A 22,763-nucleotide genomic window follows, 5' to 3' on the forward strand; every position below is an offset into this window, starting at 1 on the left:
TAAAGAGAAAAAAAAAAGAAGTTTCCAGCATATGGTGTGGCTACGTACAGCTCTCCAGCTAGTAACTATAAATCACACAAATACTTGACGATGATGGATGGCTAGGGGTACGTACAGTGGGAGGAATTTATACACAATTTAGCACATCCATATAGCATTTAGCGATAACGAGCTTCTCTGTATAATGTCTGGTAGGTTTAAAGGTAAAATGTACCGTAGCCTATAAAGTATATAAGTAGTGTTTACATGACGTAAATGATTAAATGATCAATAAAACATTTTCCAAGTGTTGTGTGCATCTGAATAGGAATTGGTCCCGTCATAAGTCTTCCTGTAAAACCAAGTATCCCTCTCATCAGGTCTAATGTGAGAAGCACAATTTCCTTTCTTGACTGTTGCATTTCCTTTTAGGGCACGAAAACCCTGGAACCCATTTAAACCCTAGAAAACTATTAATGTTGGTGCCTGAAGCAATATGAAGTTTGCACATGTCCACCACAGTTGTCAATTTATACGTTAGCTGGTTAATTAAAAGGGTAGATGCAGTCTAGACCCAATCAGCCATGGAAATTACATTATGACTGTGTGTGTGTCTGTTAGCAGAGAGACAAGCTGGCACCTCTGATACTCACCAACATAAAAGGCAGGAAAAGACCAGGACAAATCTCAGCAACACACACATTGTACAATAGTGATAGGGTGATAACATGTAAATTAGAATACATGTAGGCAGGCATACAGACGTTACGGTTTGTATTAAATGTATGGTGTGAAAAATGAGAACTTTGTAGAAAGCTTTAATGAAGGTATCTGTTCTTATAATAAGAATTTAATGGATTTTCCCCCCAGTGTTGAATTTTGTGGTTCTTGTAGTAATCATTCTAGTCTTTGAGGTCTCTTCTATACAGTCGTACAGTGGGTAACAGCCATCTTACTCAGTTGATGATTCAAAATATGAATTGGCCTCAAATAAAATATTCTTTTTTGTTGGGTATCTGGTTTCCTCTGCTCGACTAAATCAGAGTACAATTAGGCCGAACACACACGAGTGGCCAGATTGAATGAAACGTGGCATTTCAGCACTTGGACCAACCAACCGGATCATGTCCACATGCAGAAACGTAAGCTTAGAGGTAATTAGCAGCTAAGCTTATGTTATAGCTTACTAACAAATTCTGTGCACACAATACAGTGTTCGAACAGCACAATACAGTGTTCACACCATACAGGCTCAGTAACCATTCATACATACAGATGTATCCACATACATCTAGCCTCCTTGAGCGTTAAACAGCCCTTCTAGTCTTGCCATGCTGTGGCGTGATTCCGTAGTGCCAAGCATCTTTTCATGCAACTTTTTTCCTTGAAATGCAGCTTATTCGCTAAGCAATGCGACTAGGACGCACAAGCAGCATTTGCTTGGTTTCTGGTGACAACTGTACTAGTTGCATGTTGTTTGGCTGTCTTAACAATGAACCGAAATGTCGACCTACTTTTGATTGGACATGTGTGTTTTTTTCTTCATATAAAGCACCTATCTGGATATTGGCGAGTGCCTTCTAGCTCTTTGACTTTATATATATATATATATATATATATATATATATATATATATATATATATAATCGACTATATAAGGTGGACAAACATCTTTGGTCAAATATGTACCAAGAACCTCAATTTAAAACCATGTATATTGATAGTTTATTATATATGTTGTGATATTCAGTGTTCTTAGTGCTTAGAGCAGAGGTTCCCAAAGTCCGCCATTACAGTCCATGTTTTAGGGATATCCATGCTTGAGCACAGGTGACTTAATTAGTACCTCAGTCCATTTGATTTAATCACCTGGACCATCTGAAATTTGGATATTCCTAAAACGTGGACTGTAATGGTGGACTTTGGGAACCTCTGGCTTACGGCCCCCATACATCAGAGATGGATTGCAGCAATCGTGCAATTTTGCAATCAATTGTGTATAAAAATCTGCAATGTATGGGTTTCACAGATCGCAGATTGCAACCAAAAAGTGATTGGAATTGTTTAATCAGATTGTCCAACATGTTGGATTTCACAGATCGATTGGGGCTGTAGATTGCTAGTGTATGGACATGATCAGGAGATTTGCAGACCGTTTCTAGCAAAATGATGGGCCTTTCAAGATTGCCAGATCTGTGTTTGCTGCAATCAATCTGCAAATCACTGAAAAAGATCTGTAGTGTATGGGCGCAGATTGCTCGATTGGGAAATCCTAAGATCGGGCAATAAATCTTCAAATTGTTCAATTGTGGTTTTCAGATTGCTGATGTATGGGGGCCTTTAGAGTGTGCATCTGCTTCCCCCCCCTCGGTTTCCCAGTGTCTCTGCAGTTCTTAAAACAGCTTCCCACAGGTGTCCGTAATCAGTTGCCTTTCCAGGCACTGATTGAGGCAACACCTGAACTGGACATTTACACACTACTATTGCCTTTGCTCTGCCAAACCTGGGAGATCTGGATATTCCACATTTACTTCATGTGGAATTATGTTGACCCTGTCACAATATATATACACATACATACATATACTAAAAACTTTTAGGGAGATGTGGAAAACATGCTGCACAGTAAGAATGCTTTCAAAAATAGACTTGTTAATAGTTTATTTTTATCAATTAACAAAATGCAAAGTGAATGAACAGAAGAGAAACCTATATCAAATCAATATTTGGTGTGACCACCCTTTGCCTTCAAAACAGCATCAATTCTTCTAGGTACACTTGCACACAGTTTTTGAAGGAACTCGGCAGGGAGGGTGTTCCAAACATCTTGGAGAACTAAGCACAGATCTTCTGTGGATGTAGGCTTGCTCAAATCCTTCCGTCTCTTCATGCAATCCCAGACAGAGTCAATGATGTTGAGATCAGGGCTCTGTGGGGGCCATATCCTCACTTACAAGACTCCTTGTTCTTCTTTACGTTGAAGATAGTTCTTAATGACACTGGCTGTATGTTTGCGGCTGTTGTCCTGCTGAAGAATAAGTTTGCAGCCAATCTGACGCCTCCCTGATGGTATTGCATGATGGATAAGTGCCTGTCTGTATTTGTCAGCATGCTGAGGACTTTGTGGCGACTTAGACGCAGTAGCAAAAAAAAGTTTTACATGGACACTCGCGTCTCGTCAGTGGCGTTCTATTACGGATATTGTGCTCTCCTGTTTTGACAACATTTGTTTGCCCCCTTAGAACTATTTTGTCTGGAACGTCGACAATTCCTGACCCTGGATTGCGCCTGTACTGTCATGCATGTTACCATGGTATTTCTGAATGTTTACGACCCCCACCCTTAAAAAAAAAAAAAGCAATCTTAAAAGCACAATATAAAAAAAATGAAGACTAATAGAATAAAAATGTAAACAGAAGGAGTCAATCAGAAATGCAGGCGGCGGAAACAAGAGTTTCACAACAGACAAGACCCAACTGGCTCTATCCTCTGAGGCTCCTCAGCAGATAAGAGCACTGCGTGACAGTTACCCGAAATTAATGCCAGTATTAAATAGTTTCTATTGCCCACCACACCTTCCACATTGCTAAGCAGTTGTCTCGCACAACTATAATTCCTCTCCGACATGACCGAATTCCAATGACGGCTTGGCTTTCCCTGCTTGTGTCTTCAGGGAATATAAGTAACAATAAATAAAATTCTTTCCAGACAGCTATACGGTGTATCAGTTCCAAGTGCTTCGCGCTAACTAAAGTGTAGACAGAACTTTGTCCTTGCTGTACCAGAACTTCCCGGCAGCACAGTATACTATGTAAGCTCACACAGGCAGGGCCCTTCTTCCCTTAGCGCTATCCATGCCATCTGCTCCCCTTGTGTTTTGTTTCCAGGTCCGTTCAGCGACTCTGATGCTGTGCGCTCACCCTTGTCTGGTCTATAGGTTCAAAGAGCAGAAATGCCATCCTCTATATCCCACACAGAGCTGTTCAGCCCCTCCAGGATATAAAAACGCTGCACACCTCCACTGCACACATATCAATATACTGAGAAGAAAAATACAAACATCACATTGTGCAGTCAACGTTTCAAGGCCATCGCAGCCTTTTCATCGGGGCAGCTTTATAATATATGTGCGCACACACACATACATATATATATATATATATATATACACACATACATACACACACACACACACACACACACACACACATATATATATATATATATATATACACATACACATAAATCATGTTTGCCTTTTGTTTACTTTCTTGAAATATCAAGAGAAAAAAAAAACTTTTTGGCCACTTTTGTTAAATTTTATTTGACGTGCTACAATAAGCTAAAGCACGGATAGAATTTTCTAAAAATGCAAACAGGAGTATTAAATATGGGAGCGAAAAGTCTTTTCCTGGGATAAAGTATCGGGCGCGCGCCCGCTTTATCCCCGTATTCAATTAAAAAGCTACGAAAACGGGAGCCGGCGATATAGGATCGGAGAAAAAAAAACGGGATTTACCTGGAAGAAATTGTAGGACTCCCCTAAAGCTGTCAAAACATGGGGGATCACTATGGGTACCCCCGTTTTAGCCCGCAAATGAAAGTTGGGGTTTTAAATAGCCGCGGCAGGTGTTTTTTTCCCCGACATTGAAGAAGTGATGCAGAAGAGCACTTAGGTTATTTTTATCATTTTTTTAAGTGGTCCCATCAAATTTGGGGTACATGAAAATGGGTACTAGCATATTTTTTATATCCCTAAAGTAATTTTTAATTAATTGAGCAAAAATTCACCTGCCGCTAATAGCCCATTCTAGAAAACACCTGCCGCATACTTGCAGAACAGCCCTGAACCCATTTCCTTATTTTTTTAAAAAAATTTCACCCCAATTATTAAATAAATTTTTTGGGGTGTCCCTATTTTTTTGAAAAAAAACAAACTTTTTTTTTACACAGTTATTTCGAAAATGTCAATCCCAGGGGTGCAGGCTATTTTTTTTAAGCCTACACCCCTAAACCCCAATTCTGCACTTTTTTTCACCACCTATTCAATGGTGAAAAGTTATCCCAGTTTTTTTTCAAAGACTTTTCGAACCTGCGAAAAGTCTTTGAAATTGTATACAGGGATAATTGAAATTGGCGAAAATAACGTCATCAGCGATAATTTATCGCTGATTCCGAAATTTTTGCTCCAAATTGAATACCCCTGAAAGTCTTATTAAAAATAAAAAAACAGAACAAGGTATAATTTATGTGGGTACTGCATAAAAAAACAGTTATATTAATGTTGGAGTGTGATGAAAAATGGCCTCAGCACAGGGGTGAGGAATCCCTCAGGAGCGAAAGGGTTAAAATACCTTCAATATAATGCAGGTGGTGACTTCTCAGTCATAACCCAAAGACTTTTGTGGACATTTCTGCAAGTGTAGTGGAAGGGAACTTATTGGACAATTCCACAGATCTCTCATCCTACAGTGCATCCGGAAAGTATTCACAGCGCTTCACTTTTTCCACATTTTGTGATGTTACAGCCTTATTCCAAAATGGAATAAATTCATTTTTGTCCTCAAAATTCTACACATAATACTCCTTCTTCGTTTATTTTTTTTTCATTAAATTAGCAAAAATCTAAAAAAAAAAACTTTTTACACATAGTCATTATGGGGTATTGTGTGTAGAATTTTGAGGTCAAAAATGAATTTATTCCATTTTGGAATAAGGCTGTAACATAACAAAATGTGTAAAAAGTGAAGCGCTGTGAATACTTTCCGGATGCACTGTAATTGGGTGAACATTTAGGACGTGTTTGGTTCTGCAGTACTGACATCTCTCCTGGGTATATACACAGTGCCATATACAGCTGTGTAACAATGCTGACATCACCCATGTCCTCTCACTCATGATTAATTAAAGACATAGCTGAGGCTAGAACCAGCAAGACTTTAGAAGGAAAGCTGTGATGATCTTAAAGTAACAGAATGCTACATTTTGGAGTGAAAACTTAACACTTTCTTTCACTAAGTGGCTCTTTTCAAAGTCATCGTTTTTCTTTGGCTGCAAGATTTAAAAGGGACAATAATATTAAGCAAAACGTGTCTGATTTTTGTATTCAATATTATTGCCCCTTTAAAACCACCGACTGAAATCGGCAAAGCCTGACCTGCAGCTCCAAACACTAGAAAGTGAATGAGGGTATCCGGACTATAGATCTGCATTAAGAAGGTCCACAATGTATAGAAAGATACCAGATGTTAGACACACAATAGGTCGACAGGGACAAAAAGGTCAACATGGTAGAAGGTCGACAGATACAAATGGTCGACACTGTCAAAAGGTCGGCATGAAAATAGTCAACTTTTTTATTATTTATATTATTATTTTTTTGTTAGGGTTAGGTCACAGGCGGGAGGGTCAGGCACTTACTGGAGGGTTAGGCACTAGAAGGGACGGTGAGGGTCAGACACCTTCCCTCGACTGTTAGCGTCGACACCAGGAGGGAGGGTTAAGGTGAAGATTAGGGGTAGAAAAAAAAAAATATCATGTGTCGACAATTTTCATGGCGACTTTTTTTTTAAACCCTGTCGACCATTTGTACATGTCGATATTCTTTCTTGTCGACCTTTAGTGTGTCGACCTATTATCTAACAGGTGGTGTCTATTTAGACGTTGTCGACCTTTTAACGGTCTATTACATCAGACCCGCGAATAAGTACCGCGCCACCATGAAATGGAGGATTAGGGGCATCTGAGTAACAAATATAAAACGGCAGAGTAAATTTTGTTTCAGTTTGGAAATGCATTCCTGTGCATCATTCCCATATTCCCAGCTGTAGGAACAACTACTATAAACTGTTTGGTTTTGCTTACACTGACTAATACTTGCATTTGACAGTACAAAACACATGTCATATACTCCCCCAGCTCGTAATAAAACCGCACTGCTGACAACCTGCAAAGAGTGGGGGGCTATGTAGGAAAATCTCCCTTCTCTAATTCTGCTTATTTTCCTGCAGACATGCAAATCCTTCATACATGCTGGTTCCACACTGGAGACTGAAGTAAAGCAGAGTTGGTCATCGGGGAATGAATTATTCATACGGTGTGAGAACTGCAGGACATAGATGCACGCTCACTCATAGCAAGATCTCAGCGCTGTTTGACTCTGTACAAGAAACCAACTGAGCAAGTCTCCCAAAAATACATGAACCTCGCAAATCTGCTTGGTCCTGATGGGCGTTAAGAGCTGTAAGCACGCCTCACCCTACCCACCCGCGCCTTCAAGGCAGATAATTACCTTCAAGGTGCAATGAAAGTAAAAAAAAAAACAACTGATTCGAAAGAGATCATTTTAATAATGGACATATTACATTAGGGGGTCAGAGATACACATTAAATACAGAACAAAGTCCCTGCAATTTAATCTAGCGGAAGACAGTGTATTACCAATTCAGTGAATTTAAAGCCGACCCGCTGGATTAACAAACCACTAATGACTCCAAATCTCATAATGTCTTTGCATGCCTGACATGGATTAAAAAAAAACAACAACAAAAAAAAACTGATATAAACAATAGCCCATAAACATCACGGCAGGATTTAATCCATCGTTCCAGTATGGCATCTGTCCGCTTTCCTGTTGGTCAGTAGTGAAGGGATACACAGCTGTGAAGTCCGGAATGATCAACATTTATTTTATTCTGCGCTCAATAACGGTTTTGTATATTGTAAACCATCATTCAGATGTGAAAAACAACATTAGACATTTTGCAGTTGTATTTACTATACGTAATTGAGCTCATGAAATGTACCCATAATATCACTCTGCTACAGATGTGTCCACATACATCTATCCTCCATGCGCTACAATTTGCGCCACACAACGCGGGAGCCCTGCGTGTCTCGGTAGCGCTGAGCAACTTTTGTGCGACTTTTTTATATTCAAATGCGTCTTATTTGCACAGTGAAACGAATAGCTAGAACGCACAGCTTCTGCTGATTAAAATGATATGCAGCATGCCTAGATTCTGTGTGCGTCTGCGGGTGTATCTGACATGTGAAATGCTACGTTACAGTGTCAGCGGCTATAACACTATAACGTAGCGTTCCGCATGCAGATACACCCGCAGATGTACAGAGAACATAGGCATGCTGCATATCATTTTATCTTCACTATATTTCTGTTCTTTTCAAAGCGAACATTTTTCCCTTTGACAGAGAGATTTATCAGACCTTTAAACAGGACAAGTCGAGAAATTGCCAGTAGCAACCAATCAACTTTTAGCCATCATTGTATGGGTTTGGTATAAAGGTTCTACAGTAAAAAGGTTGACAAATGTCTAGATAGACCCCAAATGGTAGACAGTCAATAGGTAGACAAGGACAAAAGGTCGACACGCAAAAGGTCAACAAGGATGAAGACAGACAGGTATAAAAAGTCGACATTGAAATAGTCGACTTTTCCCCCCATTTTCTAACCCTAATCTTCACCCTAACCCTCCCCTTGGTGCCTACCCCAAACCCTTCCCTTGGTGTCTACCCCTAACCCTTCCCTTGGTGCCTACACCTAACCATTGGGGTAAGTGCATAACGCTAACCATCCTTCCAAGTGCCTAACCCTAACCCACCAGTGAGTGCCTAACCGTCTCTCCTATTGTCTAACCCTAACCGTCGGGGTAAGTGCCTTACCCTACTGTCCCTCTTAGACACTACCACTCCAGAAAAAGTGCCTAACCCTAATCCATGTCGACCATTTTTTTTTTTTGTGTCGAGCATTTCAATGTCAACATTTTGACCCTGTACAACTTTTATACCTGTCTATCTTCATCCATGTCGACCTTTTGTCCCTTTCGACCTACTGACTGTCTACCATTTGGGGTCTATTCTAGACGTTGTCAACCTTTTTAGTGTAGATTTATTGACCAGACAGTCGACAGCTACTATCTGATTGGTTTTGACAAGTTTTGACATCTGCTTTAAATATACTTATACGAAATTTCTGCCCAAAGAATAGCAAATTAGTTCTGCAGTTAGATGGGTGACAATACAGGCATAGCATTCTCACCTGGGCACCCAGGGCCTGATTCAGAAGAGCTCGCTGTTTGCGAGCGCTCGCTCTGAATCAGGGCATTTGTTTTTTGTTTTGTTTCGGCCTCCAGGCCGTTCGCAAAGCTAGTGTGAGCGGCCTGACGATGGTCACGACCATCGGCCTTGCGTCGAGACCCTGCGGGAGGGTCTCAGCTCCCGCAAGCCTGAGTGGACTTCCTGCTCTAATAGAGCAGGAAGTCCACTACTGACATCACGAGTGATGTCAGTAGGGACGCCCACAAACGGCAGGCATTCCTAAGGAACGCCTGCGTTGTGCAGCCACCACCCCCCTGCCAATCTACAAAACGGGGCGAGCTGCCCATCGACAGCCGCCCCGTCTTGTAGTGAGCCCCGGAGCTGTCGTCGCTCGCTGGGGCTCGCGGAGGCGGCGCATGCACAGTGCGGGAAAATTGTCTGAATCTGTCCCCAAGGTCTTAACTGTGCTGTGTAACAGTCATTTAAGACTGCAAGTGAACAGAAAACGACCTATGCCCATATAAAACACAAATGTGATTTAAACCAATGACCTTAAATGTACCTTTACAGCTCAAATCATCTGTAAAATTTTACCGATCCCTCTGTATCTGTTGCTTCAATCTCATTTGCCTTTAGCATTACAAGCTGCCAGGGAAGCACAAATGTAATTTACCACAATGCAGCGGATACGTGAACTAGGATGTGTAAGCTTCGGTTATCCCCATGGACACATCAGGAGCAATTGTTGATTATTTTTGCAACGGAAAAAGGTGAAATGAGGTAACTGCGATTTATACGGCTGTTGTCACAAGCGTCAATTAAATTTGCCATTCACTAAAACCCATTAAACCGCATATAAAGCTCAATAGGAAACAGTAAATAGCTGGCACACAAGAGGCCTTATGCCAGATAAACTCTGTATGCACCCATTCTCTATCCTATACATTTTTTCAAGTGTGTGTATGTATATATGTGTATATATATATATTTTATATACAAAAGAGGGACGGCACTCCAAGTCTTTTATCCAAGATATGCTGTATTAATCTCTTATAAGTGCACAATTACAGTCACATTTCTGCAAAGCAGCTAGGATCCTCGAACTACTAGATAGTATTTGGCAACCAGGGACAGAGCCACGGCAGAGGTTTGGCTTTGGCTGTGCCAGGTACACAGATAGAGGCCTCCTGCCCCGTGATAGGCTGTGAGGATTACACGATGGGATGGGGAGTGGGGGGAGGACAAAGGGAAGAAGGGCCAACCAGAGTAGGAGTGTGCCAGACATTGGGAGAGAGATAGTCATAAAGGAATAGGTATTAAGGTGCCTTAGGGGGGAGTATTATGGTATAGACACCATCAGGGGTTCTAGTCTTTGCGAAAAGATATGTACTGATGTGTAATAAGCTGGAGATATAGTCTATTGCTGCTACAAACCATTTTATTAAGGTCTAGCTGGAGTACCCTGCGTTGCCCGAGATTTTAAGAATGTTTGTTTACACATCATCCTCCAACAAACCTCTCCTTAGGCAGGCCTCACGAAAAGTGTGACAAACTTCCCCATAAGCAGTCCTAAGGTCTTCGAAGGAAGTGGGACCTGTAACGGTGCAAAGCAAACTTCGGAGATGGAAGCATTCCAAATTTGTCGGATGTACAGTGTAAACACGGCCAAGAGCTTCTGTTGCTCTGATATCAGGATGACCATCTACAGTGACTCCCTGTTTCCTGCGCATGAAGCATTGCATGTGTAATATTTTGGCAGCTCACAGTACAGCAGGGTCCTTGCAAAGTCATCATTTTGACACAGGGCGTGATTCAGAGCCGCTCGTAAGCGGCCGCTCGTTCGTTCCGACCGATGTTCGCACAACTGTGCATGTGTACGGATTTTAATACGCATGTGCGAACCAGTCAGTGCGGCCGAAAATCGTGTACTCGCTAAATAGCGAATGCCTGCTATTTTGAGTGACAGAATGAGGCGTTTGTGGGTGGTAACAGGGGAAGGTGCTTGAAAACGGGGAGTGGAGATCCGAACGCAGGCGTGCCTAAAGGTCAAAAAGGGCGTTTAAAGGGTGTGCATAATTACTAAAGCAGCGTCATCGACCACGTCACTTGGTTGTTTTATAGTTAGAACTGCTCGCATGATTGTGGTAGGAAAAACCAACCACAAGAATAGCGAGCAGTTCATACGCCGTCTGATGTACTCGATTAATCTAATAGCGGACATGACGTATGAAGCGAGCGGCCAGGGGGCGTCTTTTTCAAAATTACGTTCGCATGTTTTGTTCGCTCGTTCAGACATAGAGGCGTGAACAGACCGCAAAGAGCGAACAGTTCATTTGAATAGCCACCCCTATTTTCAGAACGAACGACCGCAAATAGCGTCCGGCTCTGAATCAGGCCCTGAGAGTGCTGGCAAAGCCTGCTAAAGCTCTCTTCGATAATAAACATTAAGATCATGACAAAACATGACAATACAAAACGCAGGATCCGAGGCCCTACCCATATGCCGTGAGGCCCCACAATGAGCGTCCAGCAAAAATTGTGTTTTTTATTTAATTAAAAATGAACAGTAATTAATTGAAATTTTAAATTTTTTTAGTTGCCTCGGCCATGTTTTAATACGCTCGTATGTAAAATTTCACGATCATGGCTTGTAAACTGTGGATTTGTATTGAAAGACGGAAGGACAAATTTTCGCTTTTATATAGTAGATGAGAATTCATATTTTAAATGAATTCTTAGGGTTGCCAATTTTAGTGGGAAGCAGTTAGAATCCCAATGCACGGGAAGCAGTCTGAGAATCCCGGTGTTGAAATCCCGACTCAGTACTAAAGAGATAGGCGTCTAAATACAGACACCTATCTTTAGCCTGACGACGGAATTCCGACAGACGGCTTCCCGAACGCAGGTAAGCGGGAAGGGTTAGCTGTTAGCCGCGGGGGGTGGGTAAAGTTTAGGCACCCCCCGGGGAGGGTTAGGCACCACCGGGGGAGAGCTTAGGGTTATGCACCATCCTGGGAGGGTTAGGTTTAGAGTGCTGGAAGGGGGGGGGGTTAGGTTTAGGCACCCCCCGGGGAGGACTTAGGGCTAGGCACCACCCCGGGAGTTTTATGGTTAGGCACCCCTAAGGGAGGGTTATGGTTAGGGGGGAGAGAAGGGAGGGTTAGCATACTTACCTGCCCCGTTGGGATTCTGCTGTTTTTCGGGCTTCCGGCATCGGCATTTCACCCAGCAGCTATTCAGCCACTGGGATTTCATACCCAACCCATTTTAATATATATTGATACATATACTGGATAACACACAAGCATACATTACATACATACTGTACACAGGACTAGTTTCGCTTTATGCCATGTCCATACTTGACTTACTGAAAATCCCCACTATGAACCCTGTTAACGGTGGGGCTGAGACCAGGCTGCCTACTGCTGGGGTTGGTAGCATGTGGCCTGCTTATGTAACGAATTTCCCATTCATTTAAATGGGGTGTGTACATGTAATAAGCATTTAGTAAAGCCCACTGAAATGAATGGATTATTAAAATGAAAGGTAGAAGACCTGCACCGCTTGCATTGTGGACACATTCACAAATGCCTAGAGGCACATACCAGCTGCTTATCTGACACTTATTGGGCACGTTCCAATTTAAAGTGTTGATTAGTTTTTTTCACTCCTGATTGGCACTTGCTTATGTGACTAATGGGACGCCAGCGGGTAAGGACACTTAGGATAGAAATTTACTACTGTAACGGATATGGGGGTTTTAGAAGCATGGACAAGTGAAAAAAGATGACCCCAGTAAGAGATATCATCTTCTGCTCAGGGGCGCAAATATGTAACATTTTCCCGTTTAAACCCAATCTTCACTAACTGTACCCATGGAATCGGTTCCAATCCCGGCAATGGCAGCCCGACAGAGGAGGAAATCCCGATCGTCCCCAGGTAAGTATAAACTAACCTAATTTTACCCCCTAACCCTCATTTAGGGTGCCTAACCTCACCCCCTGTGCCTAACCCTAGCTCCCCCTTCCCCGCCGCCTAAACCTAAGTCCCCTGGGGGGGTGCCTAACCCTAACCTCCCCCTGGGGGTGCCTAACCCTAACCCACCCTTAGCCTAACCCTAATCTCCCGGGGGGGGGGGGTGCCTAACCTTAAGTCCCACCCGGGAGCCCTAAACCTAAACGCCTGTCCGCGCCCGGCATCCCTTCGATCGGGATGCCGGGCTCCAGGCGTCGGTAAAATGACAGGCGTCTAGATTTAGACGCCTGTCATTTAACCCTCGCCAGGATTAAGTAGTTTGGAAGCAGGCAGTCGGCATTCCGTCCGCCGGCTTCATAAACGTATACCGTACCCATAAGGACATTTTTGGATCCATGAAATCTTTAAGGGTTACTTTAGGCAACTTCTACTAAAATAAGTGTCTTTAAGAAACTGTTTTGTCAGTGTTTATGGTCAGTTTTGCCACATCGTAAGCCAGAGTGACACATGGCTAAATAGCGACTGAGCCACCGGACCAAACCCATGAACACAGGATGGAAGCCATTGTACAACGAATAAATGTCAACGGTACTACTGCACTCTAAGATCATGTAGAAAATGACATTATACGCAAGAAATAGGTCTTCTAAAACATAGTCCTTGCTTTGCACATTACAGAGACTTTCCCAAGCGTTTGCTTCAGCGGGACTTACTCTTTAGGCTGCTTCCTAGGTGCTTTGGGTTTGCGCACAGAGGTTAGTTCTGATAGATCAGGTAGGGCGTCCGCAAGCGGCTGCATGTCCCCGACAACAGGCGTGGCTCTCCTCTTGGCCTGGGCCTTCTTTGTCTGCTGTGCCAGTATCAAGGAATCGATTTCTAGAACAAAAGAGGTTTTATAGATCAATGGCAAAGCTTCACATTGTCAAAATGTACAGATAAAGGCCCTCATTCAGAGCCGTACGCTCTGAGCAGAGCGCACGCTCTGAATGAGGGCCGGGCTCCATTTTCATGGAGCGTCCTCCTGGACGCTCGTATAGCTGTGGGTCACCACCCACAGGCTATACGAGCGTGCATTGTGATGGTCGCGATGGTCGAGACCATCGCGACCATCGAATTTGCGAGCCGGAGCCTGCGGTTGAGGTTTTCAACCGCAAGCTCCGGAGTGATTTTGGCTCTATCAGAGCCAAAATCACTCCCACTGACATCACTAGTGATGTCAGTGGGCCGGCTTCTGACGGGAGGCGTTCCCGTGGGAACGCCCCCGTCAGGGAGGCACGCCCCCGGCACGCCCACCAAAGGGGGCGTGCTGTCAATCAACATTGACAGCACGCCCCCTTTGATCGGACACAACGAGCGAAGGACTTTCCTTCGCTCGTCGCGTCTGGCGCATGCGCACGACGGAGCTCCCTCCGTCGTGCGCATGCTCAGTCCATAACATCGACCCACTTGCGAGCGGACAGCCGCTCGCGAGTGGGTCTGAATCAGGCCCAAAGTCTGTACTACACATCTGTACGCGTTGCACCCGATGGCTCCTAGGGGTAGATTGCTAAAGGTCAATTTTGGATTTCAGGGTCTCTAAATCTTACATTTACTAACAGATAATTTTTGACAATTTTTTGGAAACAATGTCAAAAAATCATCTGTCAGTAAATGTGTGATTTAGGGGTATATTGGCTGAAATTCTATTTGGTTAAATTTTTGGTCAATGTTGGGTCGATTTTGTGGTTTTGGGTCTAAATCACACATTCACTTAGAGACAATTTTTTTTTACATTATTTAAAAATAAGATGTCAAAAATCATCTGTTAGTAAATGTGTCGATTTAGACCCTGAAACCCAAAATTTGCCAAAAAATCAACTTTTAGTATATTTTACCTCGTTTCTCCGCACCTGGCGGCTTTCTCAAGAGGCAGATGCATTCAGAAGGTCAAAGATGGCTCAACCTTATAGTGCTCTCAGATACAGAGACTGTCACTAATATCTAGAACAGGGGTGGCCAAACTCGGTCCTCGAGAGCTACCAACAGCGGTATATGGAGACAGAGATCCTGTTTGACACTTGACACTTTACTCAACATCAAGTTATTAATCACGGAGATTGCTCTCTACATACTATTGGTGGATTAACTTGTCCATTGGAGGATAGTGAGTACTGTTGATCCCCCTCATACTCATATCCATTGCATCTAATACCCAACAACTATTGTTTTACCATCAACGTATACTTCCCTTTGAAGTTCAGCGCATCGTTATTGCGCCTTGATACAATTGTTGCCATAAGTATCAGTTTGAGGCCTGTTGTTACACAGTGTCACTATCACTGTACATATTCTTTTCACTACTGGATGGGGAGTTTACACTGTGCACAGTTCACCATCTAAATCTGCAAAGGAACTTTGGCACCCTGCATTAAGGGAATTGGAGATCAATTTATACCGGTTGTTTATTAACCTATTTATTTATAATTAATTTCTTTGTTATTTGTGTATAGTTTACGTCTTTTTATGTTTGTTATATGATCCTATTTAGGGATCATTTATCTATTACATGTGTTTATTAACAAATAAATATTAATCATTTTTAGTGAATTGCCTATCTGCTGTGTTGGATTAGCGCCGTCTATCTATTGTTTTGAGGTTTTGATTGCTGGGAGTGTGGCAGACCCCCAATAGGTGTGCGGCTTTTCTGATTTAGCAGTATAGCACACAGTGCACTTTCACTGGCGCCCTTGCTATTTTTTAGTTTTTAGTAATTTTACCCCCAGATCTTTACAGAGCTGTTTAATGTTCTCTGTGTTATGGCAGACCATCCACTTACAAGGTTTTTCAATAGTCGAAGTTATTACCTTGCGAAGTTACCATGCTATCTCACCAAGCACATTGACAATAATTATAAATAGTATATAGAAAAGGGCGCAGTCATGGATCGCTGTTCCAAGCAGCTACTAAAGGGGAGGTAGTCAGCCTCCTGGATAACAATGGAAACAAGTGAAAAGCAGCGCTGTACTAAAGATAATAACAATTTATTAAAAAATTAATAAACAAATAAACCCAGTACTCAGTGTGATTACATAAAAGGAATTCCTGAGTGGATGCAAAATAAAAATACATGAACGAAAAATATAAAAACATTTAGGTAAGAACCCTGTAGGCACTTATAGTAAAAAAGGAAGCAATGAATGAGCACCCAGCGGAACAGTTTTAGAAGTAGCACATAGTCCAATGACAAGTGTTGTTTGGTTTACCGGCTTCTGATGCAAACTGGAAGGAGTCTTTAGTTAACGATGATCTCACAGCAAATAACGTTCCAATGTATGCAAGTGGAGACTCCTAATAGCCAGTAACTGGAAGTAATACCCAAAGTCCCGTATCCAAACACTGTATCCAAAGAATATAAGGGTGCTGGCCTCCAAAGTGTCAGGTGCCAGTAACTTGGATCAAACCATCACCACCAACGCATTTCACTGCCTGAAAGCAGCTTTTTCCAGGTCCTTGAAGAAGCTGCTTTCAGGCAGTGAAATGCGTTAACTAAAGACTCCTTCCAGTTTGCATCAGAAGCCGGTAAACCAAACAGCAATTGTCATTGGACTATGTGCTACTTCTAAAACTGTTCCGCTGGGTGCTCATTCATTGCTTCCTTTTTTACTATAAGTGCCTACAGGGTTCTTGCCTAAATGTTTTTATATTGGACGTTCATGTATTTTTATTTTGCATCCACTCAGGAATTCCTTTTATGTAATCACACTGAGTACTGGGTTTATTTGTTTATTCATTTTTTAATAAATTATTATCTTTAGTACAGCGCTGCTTTTCACTTGTTTACATTTAAAATAATGTCCATTCTGTACAGAGTTAACAGAAACAAATGTATACAATTTAAATACCTAAATTCATGCCAAAACGTCTGAATTCCTACAGCAAATCTATGTTTTGGATCGCTACCAAGCCCCATCGTAACAACAATCACAGTAGCAAGATTTACATTGTAAAATGCAGTCCTAGCATATAAACGGACAATTAACTTTGTAACACCTGTCCATGTAGTGTGTGACCATAGTTTCACAATCTATCTTCAGATATGCCAGACACTATCAACTCCTAATTCTTTGTAACACCTGTCCATGTAGTGTGTGACCATAGTTTCACAATCTATCTTCAGATATGCCAGACACTATCAACTCCTAATTCTTTGTAACACCTGTCCATGTAGTGTGTGACCATAGTTTCACAATCTATCTTCAGATATGCCAGACACTATCAACTCCTAATTCTTTGTAACACCTGTCCATGTAGTGTGTGACCATAGTTTCACAATCTATCTTCAGATATGCCAGACACTATCAACTCCTAATTCTTTGTAAATATGGAATTTAAAAAAAAAAAAGAAAAGTGAGACACCGAACAACAAGATAACCCATTTTCTAAGAAACAATTGCATTTGCAAGCCCTATAGTTTGTTAAGAACTGGTTGTGCCTGACATTTATGTATGGGAGCACAAGTTGTCTGGGACAGAGGCTGACTGTACATAACTGCATTTAAAATAAATAAATAAATAATCAATTTGAACCTAGACAGGGGCTCTCCAACGAGCATTCCCAGAAAGGGGGCATGTCTTTAAGACGCGCCCCCTTTTTGTCACTCTTGGGGATGTGCCCACTTACCGGGCTGCCCCCAAGCTCTGCTGACCCGGTGAATGGATGCCGGGCGCATTCACCGGCAGTTACAGATGCACTGCTATTTTCCCCACCCGCGGGACAGAGGGGCAGGGCGAATTCTGCACTTTAAAAATCGGGTAGGGTGCGGCACACAGGTAAAACAGCCTAGCGGGAACTCTAGGTCAGCTTGAAATGACAGAGGGAAGCCAGGCCCAGACATCTATCCGCCTTCTCCTTAGCTGCAGTGGCTTGTTTACATGATTTGCTTTTAGGTGTATGCTTACGTGGACACTGGCACTAAAATGGGCAGCTATGACAGAGAAAGTGGATGGAGATAAATGTACCAACGAATTGGCACCTGTCATTTTTCAAATACAGCTAGCAGTGGTGAATTTTACCTAAGGGCTGCGGGACTGCAGACCCCCCAGTAAAAACCCACCACTGTGACTGCCCTACCACAGCCAGCTAGAGTGAGCTCCATTCCAACACTTGGAACTTGGCCCCACCCCCAGCACATGGTTCCACCCCAGGTTCCGCCCCCCCATGAGCACAATCAGGCATGGAGCTGCAGACAGTGGTAGTCGCTGGCCATAATCTGCTTCTAGGAGCTGCAGACAGTGCTAATCGCTGGCCATAATGTGCTTCTAGGGCTGCAGACTGTGCTAATCGCTGGCCATAATGTGCTTCTAGGGGCTGCAGACTGTGCTAATCGCTGGCCATAATGTGCTTCTAGGGGCTGCAGACAGTGCTAATCGCTGGCCATAATGTGCTTCTAGGGCTGCAGACTGTGCTAATCGCTGGCCATAATGTGCTTCTAGGGGCTGCAGACTGTGCTAATCGCTGGCCATAATGTGCTTCTAGGGGCTGCAGACAGTGCTAATCGCTGGCCATAATGTGCTTCTAGGGCTGCAGACTGTGCTAATCGCTGGCCATAATGTGCTTCTAGGGGCTGCAGACAGTGCTAATCGCTGGCCATAATGTGCTTCTAGGGGCTGCAGACAGTGCTAATCGCTGGCCATAATGTGCTTCTAGGGCTGCAGACTGTGCTAATCGCTGGCCATAATGTGCTTCTAGGGGCTGCAGACTGTGCTAATCGCTGGCCATAATGTGCTTCTAGGGGCTGCAGACAGTGCTAATCGCTGGCCATAATGTGCTTCTAGGGCTGCAGACTGTGCTAATCGCTGGCCATAATGTGCTTCTAGGGGCTGCAGACTGTGCTAATCGCTGGCCATAATGTGCTTCTAGGGGCTGCAGACTGTGCTAATCGCTGGCCATAATGTGCTTCTAGGGGCTGCAGACAGTGCTAATCGCTGGCCATAATGTGCTTCTAGGGGCTGCAGACTGTGCTAATCGCTGGCCATAATGTGCTTCTAGGGGCTGCAGACAGTGCTAATCGCTGGCCATAATGTGCTTCTAGGGCTGCAGACTGTGCTAATGGCTGGCCATAATGTGCTTCTAGGTACTGCAGACTGTGCTAATCGCTGGCCATAATGTGCTTCTAGGGGCTGCAGACAGTGCTAATCGCTGGCCATAATGTGCTTCTAGGGCTGCAGACTGTGCTAATCGCTGGCCATAATGTGCTTCTAGGGGCTGCAGACTGCTTATCACATAATGTGCTTCTAGGGGCTGCAGCTGTGCATGAAACACTGACTGACTTACTATTATATAAAATAAGTCACATCAAACATAATTTGTCATCCATTATAGTTATAAATACATTTATTTTTTATAACAGTGGCTTAGTGTAATAAAATAATGTTCCTTACTGATGTTATAAGATAAATATTTCACCTGCCGCTGATTAATCCTGAAAATTAATCCTATAACTTTAGTAAAGAAAATTTTAGAACACTAAGCCGCTAATATATATAATAGTGAATATATATATATAGTGAATCCTTTACTACCCTATAGCGCGCACTAACATATTGTGCCTGATTCTGAGGCGCACACAATGCAGATATTCGTGCAAATGTTCGATTTTTGTACATTTGTCTAAGTCACTAAAAAGTCGTATTGCGCAAGCATCCCAGTGTGTGCGCAGAGAGGCGCAGCAGGGATTGAGACGTATGGTCTCAGAGGTATATTGTAAAATGTATTGGGGGAGTGGGTTCCTGTGGTGGCTATTCAGCCCTACGGAGATGCACTGCATTATGGGCATGTTATGGGAGTGTCGCTGTATGCTATAGCTTATGGTGGTTTAAAGTAGATTACCTGTAAGTGGTGTGCTTTGTGCAACCAGCAGTAGCTCGGAAATTACAACATGGTCCCCGCTGTCGATCCTGGCATCGGCAAGTGTGTCGATGCCGGCACCCGTCGTATGACACATCAACTGGGTACACATCATTAAATTTAAAGCACCTTAAATTTATTGCTTCTTTTTTATATATACTGTATAAAACTGGAGAGACATATATAACGCTTTCTCCAGAGTTGCGCTGGCCAATGCAGAACTTCAGAGAGGTAAGTATAATTATATGGGTAGAGGGTGTGCGGTGTGGGCCCCCCTGGACCCAGGGGCCTGTGTGCAGTGCACATACTGAACCAATTGCAGAAACGCCAGTATTGGACGACTACCACAAAACTGGAGGGACACCAAGGAAACCGCCAGCTCAGGGTTACTTCCAAATGATTTAGTAACTCGCCTCCTTCCAGTCTTACAAGGCGGAGGGGGAAATGAGATTAACAGTGATTTGTTTAAATCAGATGCACCTTCCAAAAAAATACATAATTCAACAATGTCGTGTATTAAGTTCAATTTTAACACCATTAAGTGTCCAGAAATATTAGGGTTACTGTTAAGGTTGTACCAGATATTAGATAGGAGAGTCCTCCAATAGTGTTAATTCAGTCCTAGATAGTTAAGAGTATACATACTTTAAATATTGGGGGGAAAACACCCCTCTGTTAAAAGCCCTTACGGAATGGAGATCATTATCAGTCAATAGTATTTTTCTTTCCACCTTCAGTATGGATATTGAGAGTGCATTCTCCAATGTCATAGTAAATACATGTGGAAGGAGACTCAACACATGTGTAAACCAGTTTTTAATCAGAATAAAAAAGCCAGTAAATAAAAAAACTCACATAAAAACAAATGACTAAAATACATTAAGACACATTACACATGACCCGTACATCCTATACGCTGGCCAGCTTTGAAAAAGATTCCACGGCTGAATCGAAACGCGTCAGCGAGACCAGAGCAGCATTTACACTTGTTATCTCTTTATCGGAGGTAACCATCTGTGAGAATCCCTGATAGACTCCGCAAGGTCTGCACACTGTGGTTCATAGTTAAGGCTCCTACACACTTTCACTCTGGTATGCTCCTGGTTTTATCAGTGTAAATTGAGGTTTAGATTGAAAGTCTTTGCCTTTTAAACTTTGGTACGCTTATAAATTTTATTAATTCCCTTTAATGTCTTCCTGAAAATATTTTCAGATTTATTAGATAGCAAGATGCCAAGATTGGGTCCAGTAATGGAATGCTCCAATAACTTTGAAGAATCCTCTTCATACTTCTTTTAATTCAGCACTGAAGTCTGTAAAAAAAAATATATATTTTTGTTTCTGTTTTTAGCTTCATGTTAATTGAAAAAAATATATTCGATCTCAAATCACTTGTTTTCTCTGCACCAGCTTGGATGGCTAGCTCAGGGGTATCCGCTCTTAACTTTCCAGTAATCATCCTTCAAATATATCAGTATAGCTACAGTTTCTTCCAAAAGTGAAAATGGAATATTTGTGTTTCATTTCCTTTTATGGTAACTAGCACAAACTGAGGAGAGCTGCTGGCATCTGAGCTTAGACTGTTTGTTGCTGCGATATTGCCATTCTCACTATGGGACTTCTCCAGGGCTCGGCCCAGGAATTCAGTACGTTCTCTGCTAATGTTAAAAGCAATCTTAAAATTATAATGGTTAGAACCCTACAAAAGCCAAAATTCAGTTACTTTTTTTTTTTAGTTTTTAGGATCTTTCAATACATATAAATTCTTGTACAAGAGAAGTATAAAAAAAACTTCACACCTTTGTCCACCCACAAGAATTTGCCACTCCAAATAAAAGTCGATACTACAACAGCGTGCACAGTACCAACTGTATTTTATAGCAGGCGGCCTAACAACAGACATGGGGCCTGATCCACAGATGTACGCTATGGCGATGTTCACACAGTCAAGAGATTAATTGCTACTGCGAATGCACAAAATGGCGTGGAAAGTCCCACTGCGCAGCCACAAACTAAAGTTTGAGATGACATTCGCAAGTGATTGCAAGGTCCACAGCCATTCCTGGGTGAAGTTGGGAAGTGTTTGCAAAAAAGTGGCCGGTCAGTGGGCGTGTTATGGGAGTTCCAGGAGTGTGTATGCGCTCACAGCTGCGTCACCAATCGCAGAACCACAGTGTGTAATTAGCAAAAAAAAAAAGGACTATGGACCGGATTAAGTTAGCCTTGAAAAGCTGTGGTTTGGTGAAAAGTATTCGCACACAGAAATGCTTATCGTGCAAACCTATTGCGCACGTGTGAATTCTCCATAGACAAAAGCCGGTAAACTGATTTCACCATCTCAGAGGTGAAGCAGGAAACACTAACGATGAGATGTATAAACACAGTATAAACAGTGCTATGTACGCAGGCGGTCCCTGCCTGAGTACACAGCGCATAAGCCTAGTGCTGATGCCCTGTGTCTCAGTCCCGGGCCGGCTCCACTGAGCATGCGCCGGATCTCGCAAGCATCAAGAGATCCCCGCGTGCAGCCCCCGCAACAGGGACAGCGCTGTCCCTGCTGTGGGGATAGGGGATCGCCAGGCTGCAGCTGTCGTTAGCGACAGCTACAGCAGGCGGAACGGTCAGGCGAACTGAACTTTCATACAAAGCAGCGCCGATAATGACAGGGGCACATGGCGCCCCTGTCATTTACCTCCCAGCTCCCCAATCATACATGGGGGAGAAGCGGTATCAGCGCACATAAATTGCATTGATGCCACTTCGGTGGTTTATATATCTCCCCCAAAGGGTGGTCACACCAAATATTGATTTGATTTAGATTTCTCATCTGTTCATTCACTTTGCATTTTGTGAATTGATAAAAA

At 42.8% G+C, this 22,763-nt stretch overlaps 1 protein-coding gene across 1 annotated transcript in view; it reads right to left on the bottom strand.

Annotated features, from left to right (window-relative positions):
- The window catches only part of SLX9 (SLX9 ribosome biogenesis factor), a 131,468-nt gene that overhangs the window by 21,320 nt on the left and 87,385 nt on the right, over positions 1-22,763 (bottom strand). Inside the window, exon 4 of the mRNA XM_088474130.1 lies at positions 13,728-13,890. Coding sequence (XP_088330256.1) covers positions 13,728-13,890 — 163 coding nt within the window. The remainder of the gene's footprint in view (positions 1-13,727; positions 13,891-22,763) is intronic.

This window comes from Taudactylus pleione, unplaced genomic scaffold, assembly GCF_031769625.1.
Source record: "Taudactylus pleione unplaced genomic scaffold, aTauple2 ptg000147l, whole genome shotgun sequence".
Classification (NCBI taxonomy): Eukaryota; Metazoa; Chordata; class Amphibia; order Anura; family Myobatrachidae; genus Taudactylus; species Taudactylus pleione.